This window comes from Protopterus annectens, chromosome 1.part2, assembly GCF_019279795.1.
Source record: "Protopterus annectens isolate FY-2018-M chromosome 1.part2, PAN1.0, whole genome shotgun sequence".
Classification (NCBI taxonomy): Eukaryota; Metazoa; Chordata; order Ceratodontiformes; family Protopteridae; genus Protopterus; species Protopterus annectens.
The window spans coordinates 366,616,106-366,633,612 of NC_056727.1; the positions used below are offsets into that span (position 1 = coordinate 366,616,106).

Sequence of the window (17,507 nt, forward strand, 5' to 3'; positions counted from 1 at the left end):
CCGAAGCGGGCGTCGGAGCATCCGACGGCATTTTATAATTACAACGCTTCCCAAAAACTAACCTGGCACAGTCTAACCTTCTCTTAATAGTGCGTTTGTTAAATCTAGCACAAGAGCGGCATCCAACAACGTCGTGCTCAGGCCCTAAACAAGGTATACACAAAGTATGGTAATCCCTATGAGGTATCTGTTTCCCACAAGAAATACAGTTATTCACTTTTTCTGACATCCGGTTAAATACTGAGGCAAGAAAAACCAAAATATTCCCCAACGGGGTACTTAGCCAACTTTGATTCGGTCTGAAACTCTGGCTTCAGAAACTTTCAGAACGCCAACCTGCACTCGCAAAACTGCTTCTGCATCGGACCATGCGGCAAAAAAGACTGTGGATATGACGTCGGTCATGCGCATTAGTACCCTGACGTACTGACGTCAGTCTAATGCGCCTTGACCGACGTCAGCCATATACTTTGGTATTCGGGCCGACTGGGACAGCGGACTACCCAATAGTTAGGACTGCAGCAATGTGGAATGATGAACATTGACTTGAATTATGCCGGGATACTGGCTTCAAGAATAATAATGGACAAGAATTACAGACAGCAGGTAGAGGTTTCAAGTACAGGTTTCAAGTACAATTATTGCTTACTTACGTTTTTTTTTTTTTGACTGGGTATAGCCTTCTAATAATAAATGGCAACTGAAGATAATGCAGCTGAAAGAAATACTGAGGACTTGATAAACTCTACAGTTTTCCTAATTAAATGATGCACTGTGCAAAACAGATATGCACTGACTTTCACTTATTTATAGTGAAGAAACATTCACTACTCCATAAACTAGCTCCAACTGCGCTCTCAATGTCTCTTTGTGATGCCAGTATCAGGTTGGTGATTATCTGTACTTGCTGTCAAATTATGTTAATCATTCAGAATCAGGAATGCTAATGGAAAAATAGAGGGTCAAGGAAACAGAAAAGCAATGACTAATTCAATAAAAAGTACAGTTTTGTACCTACCATAAATGTAGATGTTCGAGGATCCACATTGCTGCAGTCCTAACTATTGGGGGTAGTCCGCTGTCCAGTCGGCCCGAATACCAGAGTATATGGCTGACGTCGGTCAGGGCGCATTAGACTGACGTCAGTACGTCAGGGTACTAATGCGCATGACCGACGTCATATCCTCAGTCTTTTCTTGCCCCAGATGTCAGAAGACCCTAAAAAGACAAGGCCCAATATACCTGCACCAGAAATATGTACAATATATACAAAAATATATACAAAAATATCAGCATATAACCTCACCTACACAACCACCCCTAAACACAGAGGGAAGGAGGGAGGGTAAATTGGACTGCAGCAATGTGGATCCTCGAACATCTACATTTATGGTAGGTACAAAACTGTACTATGTTCTTCATTCCACATTGCTGCAGTCCTAACTATTGGGTGAAATCCCAAAGCAGAGGTAAGGGAGGCTGGCAAATCATAAACAAGCAGGAGCTGACAACATGCCTTGCAAAATAGCTGTGGCAAAACCAGCCCTAGACTTAGAGTAGAGAGGAAGGTGATAATGCTTAGAGAAAGTATGCACTGAACTCCAAGTAGCTGCCTCCAAAATATCCTTAGTTGCCACCCCCCTTAGAAATGCTGTTGAAGTGGCAGTAGCCCTAGTGGAATGAGGCCTAATCCCAGCTGGAATCTCCTTGCCATGATGGGAATAACAAAATGCAATGCAAAACCCAATCCACCTAGAAATAGTTTGTTTTGACACAGGCTTGCCCTGCGAACTCAAAGCAAAAGAAACAAACAACTGCTGAGACTGCCTAAAATCCTTAGTTCTGCTTAAATAATAACGCAATTGCCTATGTACATCTAAAGTGTGCAAAATCTTTTCCCCTTTATTTTGGGGGTCTGCATAAAAAGTAGGCAAATGAATAGTTTGGTTTAAAGCCACACTAGAAACCACCTTAGGCATAAAGGAAGGATTAGTACGTAATGATACCCTATCCTTATGGAAAATCAAAAAGGGCTCTACTGCCATAAGGGCCTGCAACTCAGACACCCTTCTTGCAGAAGTAATAGCCAACAAAAAAGCAGTCTTCCATGACAAGTATTTCAATTCAGCAGTAGCCGCAGGCTCAAAAGGTTGTAGAGTAAGTTTTTCCAACACAAAATTGAGATCCCAAGCAGGAGTAGGAGCTCTACGTGGGGGTCTTATATTCTTTGCCCCTCTAAGAAACTGCTTGAGCAAAGGATGCGAAAACAATGGTGGGTCACAATCATAGTGAGCTGAAATTGCTATAGCATGAATCTTAATGGAAGAGAAGGACAAACCTTTGTCTAATAACTCAGTAAGATATTGAAGAGCCACATTCAAATTAGGCTCAGAAATCTCCAAATTCTTTGCTGTACTCCAAATTAAAAACCTCTTCCATTTTTCTGCGTACACTTTCCTTGTACTAGGTCTTCTAGCTTCCATAATCACATTTAAAACTTGTTGAGGAAGTTGAGACCTGCTGTGTTTCAACACAGAATATGCCAGGCTGTTAGATGAAGTGAGTGAAGCTTGACATTGAGCAGATGACCGTCCTTCTGAGATAACAGATGTGGAATCAAAGGTAAAGGCCATGGAGGCTTCCTTACCAGACTCCTTAGTAGTGGGTACCAGTGTTGCCGAGGCCAATCTGGAGCTATTAAAATCATCCTTGGCTTGTCTTGTCTGACCTTTAAGAGCACCTTTGGAAGAAGAGGCAGAGGTGGAAAGGCATACACATGAAGATTTTTCCAACTGAAAGAAAGAGCATCCACTTTCCAAGCTGTGTGATGAAACCCCTTTGTGCAAAACTTTGGCAGCTGGTGGTTTAGTGGAGAAGCGAACAGATCTATGTCTGGAGTTCCCCATGACACTGTCAATTTCTGAAATACATGAAGATCCAGTTTCCACTCGTGGGGATCCATGATTTGTCTGCTTAACACATCTGCTAAGGAGTTCAGTGCTCCCGGCAGAAACCTTGCCTGAAGAGTTAGTTGCAAGCTGAGCGCAGTCTCCCATAAAATCATTGCTTGCCTGCATAGAGGATAAGAATGTGTTGCCCCTTGTTTGTTGATGTACCACATGACAGTTGTGTTGTCTGTTAGAATCAACACCTGCCCTGGAAGAAGTAACTCCTTGAAAGCCATTAATGCAAACTGGACTGCTAACATCTCCTTCATGTTGATATGTAGATGCTGTAGTCTGGCAGGCCACTTGTCTTGTATCCACTTTCCATTTAGATGAGCTCCCAAGCAATGTCCGAGGCATCTGTCGTTAAAATCTGACTCGCCTCTGGCCGGGTCACAGAGAGTCCCTTGTTTAGGTGACATTCCTGAGCCCACCACAAAAATTCTTTTGAAGGCAAGGTATTATTTGAATGACAGTGTCCAAATCCTGGCAGTGCTGTGTCCATACATTTTGAGATACCATTGCAGCTTCCTCATATGCAGTTTGGCATTGGGAAGCACCAGAATACAAGATGCCATGAACCCTAATGCTTGAAGGACTGTCCTTGCAGTCAGCACGGACTGATGAGATAGTTGATGGAAGTAAAGGGATAGACTCTTTTGTTTGTCCGGGGTTAAAAAGGCCATCTGGGCTGCTGTATTCAGTCTCACACCCAGAAAGCACATGTCTTGAGAGGGTACTAGACTGGACTTTATTTCGTTCACAGAATACCCTAGGCATCTTAGCACTGCTATAACATATTCCAGATGCTGTAGAAGGTCTTCCGTTTCTTGAGCCAGAATCAGGCAGTCGTCCAAGTAAGGATAGATTTGAATTCCTTTTAGCCTGAAGTAAGCTATCACTGGAGCCAGAACCTTTGTGAATACTCTGGGCGCAGTAGATAAGCCAAAGGGCAATGCAGAGAACTGATAATGAGAATTTCCAGCTCGAAGACGCAGATACTTCCTGCAACTTAGTCTTATAGGCACATGAAGGTAAGCTTCCTTGAGATCTAAAGTTACCATCCAGTGATCTTTGCCCAGCAGAGGTAAAAGCTGTTGTAACGTCAACATCTTGAACTTTGGAATGTCCAGATAAGTGTTGAGGATAGATAAATCCAAAATTGGTCTCCACGTGTTCCCCTTCTTTGGTACTAGGAACAGGCGAGAATAAAATCCTAGGCCCCTTTCTGATACAGGGACTGGCTGAATGGCCCCTATTTGGAGTAACAGAGAAATTTGCTTGTGAGCCTCTTTCCTTTGTGGAGGAGGAACGTCTGGCATGCCTTTGAAAGGGGCAATGTATGGAAATAAAACCTGTAACCGTGGTGAATGATATCCAACACCCATCTGTCTTGAGTGATTAAATCCCAATTTTCTTTGAAAAGAGACAGTCTTCCTCCCAAAGGAGCTGCCAGACGAGAATCTACTGGCAGCTGAAAAGGCAGGTCATTGGGTCTGTTTACGAAAGGACTGACCCCTGCCCTCACCAGAAGTCTGAGCAGGTGAACTCCTGTTCTAGGCCTAAAAGAACCTTGAGCTCTGCCCCTACCACGTCTAGACCTACCCCTAGACTGGGAATCATAAGCAGGATATGTCCATCCCTTAGTAGGCCAATTTCTACTAAACTTCGGTGGCTGCACCTGCACCAAATCTTTAACAGTTTGCATAGACTTAGCTTTGTCCTCCATTTTCTTTAAAACTGCTTCCACAGGCGAACCAAACAACACATCAGACTGTAAAGGAGCATCCAAAATCCTTGTCTTAACATGCTCAGCTAAATTCTGATCCCTCAACCAGGCATGCCTGCGAAGAACAGAACTAGTGGCAGTCACCCTCGAGGAGGCCTGTACAGCATCAAAACCACATTGCAAAGAATGCTTACCCACTTGTTCAGACACATGAACTAAATCTAGCAACTCTTTACACTCAATACCTTCCGCCAAAGCATCCACCTTAGATTTCAGTTGTGAAAGGAGATAATTTTGATATTTTAGCATGTGAAACTGACAATTCAACGCCCTCATGGCTAAAGTGGAAGAAGTATACACTTTCTTTCCCCATCTATCCAAAGCCCTTGCCTCTTTATCAGTGGGAACAGGGTTTTTAACCACAGAGGCCTTAACACCTTTAGGTCCCTGAGAAACAGTTTCCGGGTCTGCCCTAGGACTCTTAAAAAGATGCTTATGAGCTTCAGGCACCCTATAGTACCTATCAGGTTTAACAGGAGCAGGAGGCAAAGAATCAGGGTTCAGGGAAGCCTCTGCAAAAACATCTTCCACCACATTCAACACAGGAGGTATAGCTAAGGGCCTATGCTGGGGTAAAAACAAGAATTCCCTAAGCCTTTTCCTGGAATCAGAGTAATCCTGGCCTTCCCATTTAAAGTGCTCCCTCATGGAATGCAGAGTCTCTGAAAATGAGAAATCCTCAGGAGGAGAAGCTGTAGGAGTGGAATCATCCACATCAGAATCAGAATAAGGAGGATACTCCTGCAAATCTTCCGCAGAAGTGTCAGAAGCCTCTGAACACTGTTCAAAACTATCAAACTCAGGTTCCACCCTAGGCCTCTTATCAGGAGGGGGCATAGAACCTCTAATCATAGTAATCAAATCTTCTGCCATTTTAAGCATATGTTTCTTAGGCACAGAACCTGAAGTGCTAGGAGAAGCCCCCACTGAAGCTAAACTTGGCCTACCTCTCAAAGAAGTTTTGGAAACAGAAGGAGAGGCTCTAACTCCCTTGGGAAGAGAGGGAAGAACAGTTACCTGAGAAGCCCCTCAGCCTGGCCTACCTCCTGAGAAGGCACATCCTGTAACAGTAAAGTCTCTGCCTGAGACTCCAAAGAAACTCCTGGCAAAACCTCTGGCTCCACTGAGCCTTCTAAAGAACCGACGTCCGGGACTGCCGGTTCATCAACCCTAGGCTTCGCTGTTTTGTCCTTGCGCTTCTTGGCGAAGCGGCCGGAGCATCCGACGGCATTTTATAATTGCAACGCTTCCCAAACACTAACCTGGCACAGTCTAACCTTCTCTTAATAGTGCGTTTGTTAAACCTAGCACAAGAGCGGCATCCAACAACGTCGTGCTCAGGCCCTAAACAAGGTATACACAAAGTATGGTAATCCCTATGAGGTATCTGTTTCCCACAAGAAATACAGTTATTCACTTTTTCTGACATCCGGTTAAATACTGAGGCAAGAAAAACCAAAATGTTCCCAACGGGTACTTAGCCAACTCTGATTCGGTCTGAAACTCCGACTTCAGAAAATTTCAGAACGCCAACCTGCACTCGCAAAACTGCTTCTGCATCGGACCATGCGGCAAAAAAGACTGAGGATATGACGTCGGTCATGCGCATTAGTACCCTGACGTACTGACGTCAGTCTAATGCGCCCTGACCGACGTCAGCCATATACTCTGGTATTCGGGCCGACTGGACAGCGGACTACCCCCAATAGTTAGGACTGCAGCAATGTGGAATGAAGAACATCCACTGTTGTTCCTTATAAGCTGAAAATGACTTGGCACAATAGTCAATGTTTCTGAACACCAGTGGCCTGGCACAGAGGTAGTAACATGACAAAGAAAACATTTTACCTTGAGTTGGTTCTGTGTTAAGAACAGCTATAATATAAAATTTAAAAAAAGGAGTAAAATGGACTCCATGTCACCACCATTCAAATTCTGATAGCTGTAACAATGCATAAGCTAGCCATAGAGGTGTCAAAGCCTCACATAAGTAGCCATCTATAGCCTCTAACAACACTTTTCTTGGCAAGAAAATACAGTGCAGCAGAAACATCACTAGAGAGATACTAAGTAAAGGCCACTGCACACAGAAAGACTCCTCAAATGAAGAATAATGTAAATCAAGTCTGACAGCAATAGAAAACACCAAAGGACCTTTAAGCAAAACACGAAACAGTAATCTGTTCTGGAAAGCACAACAGTTCCACAAGCAAAATCTGGATCGCACATGGAACGCCTCTAGGTATGACCTAACTTAACACCGATAAAAGTGCCAAGTTCCAAGAACCTTAGGGTATAATAAAAAAATAAACAAACATATACTAATCATAGTAAAATGCCCTAAGTGCAGACATTTCATATTAACAGCACCAGGATACTTGTATGTAGGTAGTGAATTATTCATTGGACTGCTGACATGGTAGCCTGAATTTCTTGTTTGCACTGCCTGATTGTTCAGTCATGTCCTTGGCAAAGATCATGCTTGCTTTTTTTTTTTTTTACATGTCCTCAGCTCATATGGAATACTAAACTCAAATCTGCTATGTGAGAAATTGTCATGACCTGTTCATGTTTTCTTCATTACAAATCAAGTTTTGTAATTGCTGTCAAGTGAATACCTGCAATGCTGCAAACATCAACATTTCTTCCTCTGTGCAGTCAATTTCTTCCAACAGGATGGCCCACCTTGCTTGTTCATACAATTGATTTATCCGGACAGCATCATACTATGCAAACATGAAAAGAACAAACAGCAATCAGCATGTATTTTTTTACTTAAAATAACATGATGTAGCAATTAAAAAAATCAGCAGCTAATGATTTTCTATCCATTTAGTCTGTTGCATTGTTCTCTATTAACTGGCCTAATACACATGCACCATAAATTGACCGTGGTTGCTTGATAAGTAAACATCTGTATCTTCTTCCTACAGTTGCTTGATAAGTAAACATATGTATATTCTTCCTACAACAAGTGTGATAGCCAAGGCAATGAAAGTTGAGTAGAAACAAGGCAAGCATTTTATTTTCATTGTGTAATATTTGATTTGAATTGTAAATGGGCATGTGGACTAATTAAAAGTCCATTGTTTGTTATCGGTCAAGCTTCAGAGATGGCACACGAGTGGCCAAATAAGAAAGATATTTATATGCAACACAACACATCAAATAACACATTCATTTTTTTCAGTACATTTATCTTATTCAGGGTCATGGAAGACTTGGAGCCTATTTCAGTAAATAATGGGCATAAGGCAGAGAACCAGTCCTGGTTTTGTTGCCAGTCTACTGTGGGATATGTAAACACAACACACATGCACACACACATACAAACATATGGGCAAGTTAAAGAGAATGACCAATTTATCTTTTTATAATCTGAGAGCTAACTGACAACTCCAGCAAAACATGCAAATGGAGACATGAAAGACGTGCAGACTGCACCTAAAGGCACGCCAGTCATAAAATAAGCTGAAGTGTCAAGTGTTGTAAGCTACTGTGCCAGTGTGCTGCCCTGATTTATTTAGTTAGTTAGCTGTTTGTCTGTTTGTTCATATTCAACACTTTCAGGGAAAGGTAAATCAACAGCAGGTTTGAATAAAAGCAGTAACTATGTTCATCTGAATCAACATTAACAATAATAACTATGAGAATAATAGATCATAAATGCAAAGGGGAAAGAGTTGCACAGAATTGTGATTTAACTATATGCAACCAGAATGGAAAGATCTACAATGAACTAAGAAATGCCTGTCTACAACCCTACACATATTATTTGTGCTTCAAAGGATCAAGCATGATAAGCTTTGCAAAAATAAATGTATTTATTTTTATTTTATTTTACATTTGTTAACCAGGATGGTCCAACTGGACGAGGTCCATTTACAGCGGAGGCCTGGGGAGAAAAGCTCCACATAATTAACAAAATAATAATAATATTATACAAAAGGAAAAACAGAGTCATCGTAGCAGCATTCGAGGAACAGAAAAACAGTAACAAAAATCCTCATAAGTAAAATGTACTTATATACATTTTGTTAGTTGTGAGGACAAAAAATCACTACAAAAACCACATATCAAGGATAAGGGATACCATTTATCAATACTGTGCTTAAAGAGGCTCTAAAGTAGGAGAGAAAGAAAAAGATGGAGAAAGCATATTGTAGGATTATGTACACATGGACAAAGCCATGAACTTATAAAATGAGACTTAAGAAAGTTTTTGAATTGTGTAGTATTTGATGCAGAAGTCACAGTAATGGGGAGATTATTCCAACTTTTAGCTATACTGTGTGAAAATAGAGGTGTACCTGCTGTGTTATTGGCTGAGGAGATAGAGAGGAGTGATTTGTTGGCAGAGCGGAGTGGACGATTTGGTGTACAGTGAGTCAGTAATTGCCTTAGTGCTGGGATTTTGTCAGAATGTTTTAGAATATTATATGCAATGACTCGTTGGTGAAAAGTTAAAAGCTGTGGGAGTTCAAGCCACTGAAGTTGCCTTACAGGTATACAACGATGGGTTCTCAAGTTGGAATTATTAGCAAACTTGGTAATTTTGTTATAACAAGACTCAAGTTTGTCAAGGTCAGATTTTTTGACATGTGTCAGTATTGGTGCTGCATACACTAATGTGGACAGAAGGTGAGTTTGGGCTAGGATGACCCAAGCCTGATCGGACAAAGTTTTTATATCTATATAGGGTACCCATTTTTTGTGTACCTTTTAGATAGTTTTAGAGATATAGACGTCAAAGTGAAGATTATTGTCTATTTCATTGCCAATGAGTTGGGTATGGGGAGAAGGTGAAATGACTACCATTTCTGGAGGAGACAGAGAAGGCGAGAGGATGGGTTTTTGATTTGTTAGGGGTAAACAGGAGTAATTTAGTTTTATTGGGATTTAAGATAAGCTGGATATTTGTGATCCAACTTTCCACTGATGTAAAGGATTCCTGGGTGAGTTGTTGTAGAGTGGTAAGAGATGGGGCTAAGCAGATTAGGGTTGAATCATCTGCATAATGTACGACTGAGGCATGCAGGGTAAAGGTATGCAAATTAATGATATAAATGGAAAAGAGAAGTGGACTCAATATAGAACCTTGAGGTACACCTATGGAGGTTGGAAGTAAAGGTGATAAAACACCCTGCCACTGGACAGATTGTTGTCTGTCAGACAGATGTTTTTTAAACCAGGCAATAGTGTCAGGGGCAAAGGATAAAGAGGTTAGTGTATCTATTAGTATGGAGTGAGAAACCATGTCAAATGCTTTAGAGAGGTCCAGGAATATAGCAGATATGAAACTGTTATTATTTTTATGTTGGTTAACCAGATTCATAAAATAGAGAAGAGCGGCAGTTGTGCTGTGGTGAGGGCGGAAGCCATGTTGTGTAGAGGAGAGGAGATTATTTGTATTTAGGAAATGCATGACATGAGAGTGAATGCATTTCGCAAGTATCTTTGATAAAGGAGACAGAATGGCAATGGGGCAGTAGTTTGAGAAATCAAAGGAATTGCCACCTTTATGAAGGGGAATAATGTAGGAGGTTTTCCACAGTTGAGGGATATAGGCTTCCTGTATGGAGCGATTGATAAGGATTGAGACAGGGTAGGATAAGGAGTTGGCGGCCATTTTTAGGAAATTAGCTGGTATACCATCTGCTGCAGGAGTAGTGGGTTTTAATTTTAAGAGGATTTTTTTATTGTAGAGGTTGGGACAGGCGAGAGGGTAAAGGGAGGAGTTTTGTTAGGAGTTGTTGTTGACATGGATGAATAGCTATTTTTGGATAGTTGGGTGGATAGTGATTTAATGGATTCCATTCCTTAAAGTGATGATTGAATTGGGAGGCTATGTCGCTATTTGTGTTGGTGGAGGTGGGAGCTGGTGTGGTGGTTTTGCCAGGTTTTAGTAGGGAGTTAATTGCATGCCAGAACTTTTGGGGGTCTTTAGAGTGTTTGGTTTGGATACATAGGAAGTAGTTCTGTTTATCAAGCTTTGTTTGTTTTTTAGCTTGATTCCTAAGTTGTTGATAGTTTTGTTTAGATAGACTAGTGTTATCCTTCTTCCAGGTTTTCCATGCCTTAACTCTGGACTTTAATAATGCTCTAGTGGACCTACTAAGCCATGAAGTATAATGTAGTTTAGCTCTAAGTTTTCTTATGGGGGCTACTAAATTAAAGATATTAGTAAGAGTACTATTAAAGTAGTCAACTGCTTGGTCTAAGTCAAGGGTGTGTAATGGTTCCCAGTTACATTTTTTTTTTTTTTTTTTAAGTATTGTTAAGATCCTGAGGGTTTACATTGTGATCATCTCTCTAACTAGTCTATAGACTGTGGGTTTGGGTAAGTTTGTGCATTTCCATAGGAAGAATGTTGGGAGGTGGTTGCTAAGTCCATCTGGTAGACAACCTATTTGGTAATTATGTTCAGGGTAGTTTACCAGTGTCCAATTTAGTATAGATTCCTTTTGGGATTTTTTATCTTGAATGAGTTGAGAGAATCCGTATAGGCTGATGTGGTTAGTAGGGTTTTTGGAGTTGCAGGCTAGCTAATCAGTATTTAGGTAACCTAGTAAAACAGTCTCTTGTGGGAGGTTATCCCTTGTCCATTTTAGAATTTCCTCAATTGTTGGGAGAGTTATTACCTGGCGGGATATAAGCACAAAGAATATTGATGCTCTTTTTCTTGTTTAGCAGTAGCACAGAGCCTAAGGTCTCAGCAGTACGAAATATAGGTAGAGGAGTTTGTAGAGGTTAGAGAGTAAGTGTGTTTTTATACACAACTGCAACACTCCCTCCCTTCTTTCCCACTCTAGCTAGTCTTAGGATATTATATCCCGGAGGGAGAATTTCTTCATTCTGTGTACTGAGTTTTAGCCAGGTCTCTGTTATGGTAAGGATGTCAGGGGAGTAGTGGGTTATGAATGTGTGTAAATGAGGAAGTTTGTTTGATATACTCCGAGAGTTATGATTGATGATAAGTAGGTCTGATGTATGTTTGTTAGGGGGCATGATGTTGCATGGCCCTGGATTTGGGTGAATATCTCCTGAGGTTAGGAGGCATTTCTTTAAAAGTAGTGTAAGTTTGTACTATGTCTATGTAGATTTTAAATTATATTTTTCTAGTGTAGGACAGTGGAATGTACTTCTTATGTATGTGTAGTATTGAGTTGTCATTACATAAAGAGGGAGCTATTGGGAAGTTTATGTGGGTTACTATAGGTGTGGAGGTATGTGTTGTATGGTAGGTGGTGTGGGGTAGTGCTGTGTTAGTATGCATGGATGTAATATAAGTCAGGGTTGTGAGGGTTAAAAGGAGAGATGTTAGTAAGACTTGCATAGTTTGTGGCAGTGGTATTTGGATGCAAGTAGTGTTGTGCCTAAGGGGTGGTATGGTATAGAGGTATGGTAGGATACTACTGTGTGGAATTTTTGTATAGGGAGACAATTAGGGGGTGTGGTTTGGATAGATGCAGCTAAGTGGCTGTAGGGAGTGGTCAGGGGACAAGGGGTTAGAATAAATGTAGATGTAGTGGGGGCAGGTGGAAATTGGGGCAGGGTAGGGAGTGGAGTGAGCCGAGCGTAACGAGGCGAACAGAGCAGGGCCCTGACACCACGAAACTACAGAGACAATCTATGAGCTCTATTCAAGGGAGAGCAGGAAAAGCAGAATAAGTGGGGTAAATTCAGAGTATCTGCTTTCCTTGGAATTACGTTTGGTAGAGCTTGTATTAATGTCTGGTTGGGGAGTTATACGGGAATCCTAATCTGACAGTGCTAGTGCTGCGAGCTCCTGAGTGGAACACTACACTGCTACTTCTCAGCTTATTTCAGACAATTAACACAGATATTAACCTTGTTTCCTTTAGAAGAAATGTCTAAATACAAATTAGACTGCAGGAGGATTTAAGACATTATGCCCAGCAGTTGGTTAATGTTGCAAGCCTTTTGTAGGGGGTGGGTTGAGTTAAGGTAGTTAAATTGGGTGGTGTTCTTATGGGTAAGGTAGGAAAAAAAAGAGATGCAGTTTAAACTAGTGAAGTAGACCTTAAGGTGCAGACATAATCAACAGGGGGAATAATAAAAAGTTACAGTGCAAAAAAAAAAAAAACAGTGCAATACAGTGGAACAATCAGTTACCTAGCAGGATATAATAATAAGAATAAGGTATACACAGCCATAATTAGTTTTATTTAACAATTACTTAACAGCATACATTAGCCAGTATTACTTATAGGTGTATAACAAAAGTCACTCAGTCCAAAATCACAGCATTTCAATGAGGTAATGGGTCACTGTTAGGTAGCGTTGTCGCCTCACAGTAAGACGCTGTCCGGTTCGATTCTCAGCTAGAGCATCTTCTGCGTGGAGGCATGCGTGAATGGGCATACCTTCGTTGAAGGTTGTGCGTCAGGGCTGGTAACTCGGCACGTAAAAATCAACTACCAATCATTAGTGGACCGTAGTTCCGCTGTGGCGACCCCTAACCGGGAAAAGCCGAAAGACACAACAACACATTTCAGTTGCACCAATAGCAACCCCAGTGTTACCAACAAACTAGACTATCACTTTACATTAAGTTATTCTAGGGTTTCAATCAGTAGTATGCCCCTTTTCAGACATTAGTTTGGTAAAAGCAGAGTAAGTTACATTAATCCACAATGTCGCAGTAAAACAATAAAATACATTGTAATCAAATGTATTGTTACGGCACTAAAAAATTAATTACACCGCAATCATTCCAAGAACTGCCTCAGTATGACCAGATAAGAACAATGATTAGAAGAACTCGGAATAAAGGGATGATTAAAAAAAGGGACTCATTAACGGACAAGAGTACAATGTAGTAACAGGATCAATGTAATGCCAGAGGAGAAGGCTAACTGAGTTCATCAGCTTGGCTATTCAGGTATACCTATATATTAATTTCATGACCAGATGATTACAATTATCTGAGGCAGATCCTTTTTAAACACAAAGTGAGAAAAATAACCAAGTGCTGTAAGTGAATGCAATACATTAAGTACAAGTACATGTCCTGGCACAAAGTAAGCAAACAATTGGTTGTGCAGAAAATACTACATTATTACAGGAGAAAATACTTGCAGACTGGCTACTTAACAATGCAGTCCTATCTGTATACAAGCCTTCAACAGCCTGCAATGGCAATGGGATAACAAGTTAATTAGTAGTCATTGTTTTGCTTTCTTAGCAAGAAATATTTTAACCTGGTAGTAAAAGGTCTAAGGATATGGCTGTAAATATGTGATGATGTGATTTACTCCATTGCATGGCTCTTCTACTGAATAGCCTTAACTGTGAGAGGACTGTCTGGAGAGATGAAGATACAGAGACTTGAAAGAGAAGGAGAAGAGGCACAAGTTTCATTGTGGGTTAGTACATTCTATACAGCGGAAATAAATGGGACAATGTTAAACAGTAGGAATTTGAGGATAAGCGAACAGGAAGGGCAGGAGTGGTATGACATGAATACCCAGATGGCCTTGGTAAAAGACTTAGAATGTTCTCATAATAGAGACAGATAAAAACCTCAGATTTTGCTGTGAAGTGTCAGTGGATAAGGCTATGGAGACTACCGGCACTGCTTACCTAACAAGCCAAGTGCTACTGCAGCACTAATTGTGAGGAGACTAGAAACAGAGCAGGGAACACTTAGCTGGGAACTCAGTTTCCTAAAATGAATGACTAACTTGTGAAATGAAAAGTCAGTGATGAAGCAGTAAATCTATTTATATATTTATAAACTGGGTGGGTGAGCTGGCTCAAGGACCCCTATCAACCCTAACCCAACCCAAAGGAGCAATTATACAGGCACTAATTATTACACTTAGTATAAAACTTTAGCAAACAGTATTTTCAAAGGGACCTGATTTACCCTGAAGACTTATATATCTTGGCTAAATGATGGAATAAATAAATGAAAAGTTACTACAGAATCACTGACAGATACAATGACTAGTTTGGTATCATTTGTATTCTCTAAAGCAATTACTTTCACAGACATTTTGCAAATATTCAATTACCTCATTTCTAAATTCCACACAAATTTGTTCACTTCTTATGGCATTTGGTAGCATATTCCAAGAAGCTGGAGCTAATTCTGAAAATGATTTTCCCTATCTGCCAATGAAAATCATCATCTTCTTTTTCTTCATCATTATCATCATCAAGCCCACTTTAATTTTTTTCCACATGCGCTAGGGTATCACTTCAACTGTCGACACCTGTCTCAATTCAATACCTGATTGTCCCAGGTCTTCTCTCACCCAATCCATCTATCTCTTCGTTGGTTGTTCTCATTTCCTCTTGCCTTCTTGCTGCCTCTCTGAAATCTTCACCAAATGATCTGCTTTTATGGACATATGCCAGAACCACAACAATCTGTTATCTTTGACCTCCTCTGCAATGGGAGTTACTCTGGCTTCTGTTATGATGTCATCTTTTCTTCATCTGCCTATCACCATCACCATTTTTCCACAATTATTCTCTATCAACTCTAACTTCCTAAACTGCTCTGCCATTACTGCCCAGGTTTCTGTACCATTCAGAAGTACTTACTGCACCATTTTGTACAACTTACTTTTCAGGTTTCTCTAACATTCTTCTGCCACACACACTACCCCTGACACTCTGTGCCAGCTGGCTATAACATGTTGATTCTATATCTTTGACATCCTCGTTCAGACTTTGCTTCTCCTTAACCAACCCTCCTAGCTACTTGATGCATCTAGCCCGTTCCTGTATTTTCTCTTCTATCTCAGTTTTCAGCTTCTTTTGATTTTTTCCTCTTTTGCTGCCATGACTACTGTCTTGTCTGTACTCAGTTTCATCCCATGTGCCTTCAGTTCTGCATTCCATTTCTCTATCATTTGCTGATGTTCCTGTTCAGAGTCTGCTTGTAATACCGCATTGTTTGCACACATCAGCTTCGATGATCTGTCCCATGCAGCTTGTTTCATCACCAGCATGAACAGCAGTGGGCTCAGACCTGAACCCTGATACACATCCACTACCATTGGGAACCACTCTGAGTCTGACTGACAATAAGGCAATAATAAGTAAGGGTGTACCCTGATTCAGAGACATTATGTTAACAGTCAATCTGTTGGCAAAGTAGGACTAATAAGATACAATAATCTGAAAATGAAGGAGAAAAGTAATATGAGTAGCTCTGACTGTAACTGATTGCCAGTTAGCTTTAACTAAATATGTTCAACATCACTTCACTGTTGCAACAGCCTAAGCCTGAGCCAAAGTTATTAGATTATATATTCTACCAAGGTTATGACCAACTATCCAGCTTTTCAAACTTAAGGGCACCTTCCACACACACTTAACTGCAACCGGCTCAAGCACAGCTCCACATAAAAGGCAGTTAGAGTGCCAAAACCTTCAGAGCTTTCTTGCCACAAAGTGCACTCCTTCTGCAGGTTAACAGAGTGGATAGTCATCTATCGAGCCTTTAAGACTAGGCAGATAAGTTTGTTGCAGGAAAAAAAACTTCCACTACTTTGCTTTTTTGTGATTTTTTTTTACGTGAAATGTTTTGTGTTTGGCTGGAAAAAATAATTCTCTGGGACTGTCATTACTTGTCAAGGGATTTTTACTTCTGAATGCTTGTGTGAACGAACTATTAAAAAATCTAATTTTCAAAATCAAGGTCTCGCACTCTTTCTTTCTCCTCCGCCTCTTCATTCTATCACAACAGACTTTGTGTGTGTGTGTGTGTGTGGGGGGGGGGGGGTCAAAAGGAGTAAAATTACAAGGTCTGTGGAACAAACAGAATAGAAAGAAGCACATCAACATCAAATAGATGATGGTGGTAAAATACATAATCTGAAAACTTTAAATAATCTCTGGTTCCCAGGACCTTTGCAAGTGGTCAAAGACAGCACCATCACTATGCGATACATAAGAGACAAAGCTCACTTTTACTCTTCAGGCTTCATACACTCACTAAAACATTGTAGTAGTCAAGGTAGGAAGTATAAGGACAGATCCCCACAAATGGGGATGTTCCAAGAATTGATCCAATTGAGGGGAACCTCAAATACACCTGTTTGCCTCCTTTCAAAATAGTTAAAGAAACTCTCTGTTCCATTGCTCCTAGCAAACAAGTCTAGAAGACAGATGTCTTCTGATTCCCATGGATGGGAATGTTGCTGTATGCATTTCTACCCTTTCCACAGAAATCCAGGGTTCTTCTAAAGGTTTAGAAGGACTTCCCAAAGATTGCAGTGGTGACACTCTTTTGCCCAAGCAACAGTGGTTCTCCCTTTTTCTGAAACTGGCAATAGCAATTACTACAAACTTCCTCACAGACTAGATTTACTCACACAAGACAGGGGCTGTTTGATACACTCCAGTCTGAAAACTCTTCAAATGGCTGCCTGACTGATAGAATTTTGATTCCTTTTAGGTACCTTTTCTCTCAGTATAAACAGTAGGCAATTAAAGAGACCAAAAAACCTGCTACAAGGAAATAATATATGTGTAAGTGATTTCCTAATTGGTATCATTACAAGAACCTGAGCACTTTCAAGGTTTGGGTGTTTCCGGTTCATGATTATTTGTGAGTTGTCCTCTGGCCTTAATTTTCTATCAGGAGTCATCTGTCAGTCATTTCAAACGGGCTGCCCCTGTACTTCCCTGCTTTCTTCCTGTTCTCAACTCAAGCAGCTTTTGAAAGAGGTTTTATATATTCACCTACCTAGGAAACAGGTGACATATCCTTGAGATCTTAATTTTGTAGCTGA

The 17,507-nt window shown here is 40.7% G+C and overlaps 1 protein-coding gene across 1 annotated transcript in view; it reads right to left on the minus strand.

Moving 5' to 3' along the window:
• The window catches only part of FERMT1 (FERM domain containing kindlin 1), a 1,173,069-nt gene that overhangs the window by 699,227 nt on the left and 456,335 nt on the right, over positions 1 to 17,507 (minus strand). Inside the window, exon 7 of the mRNA XM_044056523.1 lies at positions 7,353 to 7,460. Coding sequence (XP_043912458.1) covers positions 7,353 to 7,460 — 108 coding nt within the window. The remainder of the gene's footprint in view (positions 1 to 7,352; positions 7,461 to 17,507) is intronic.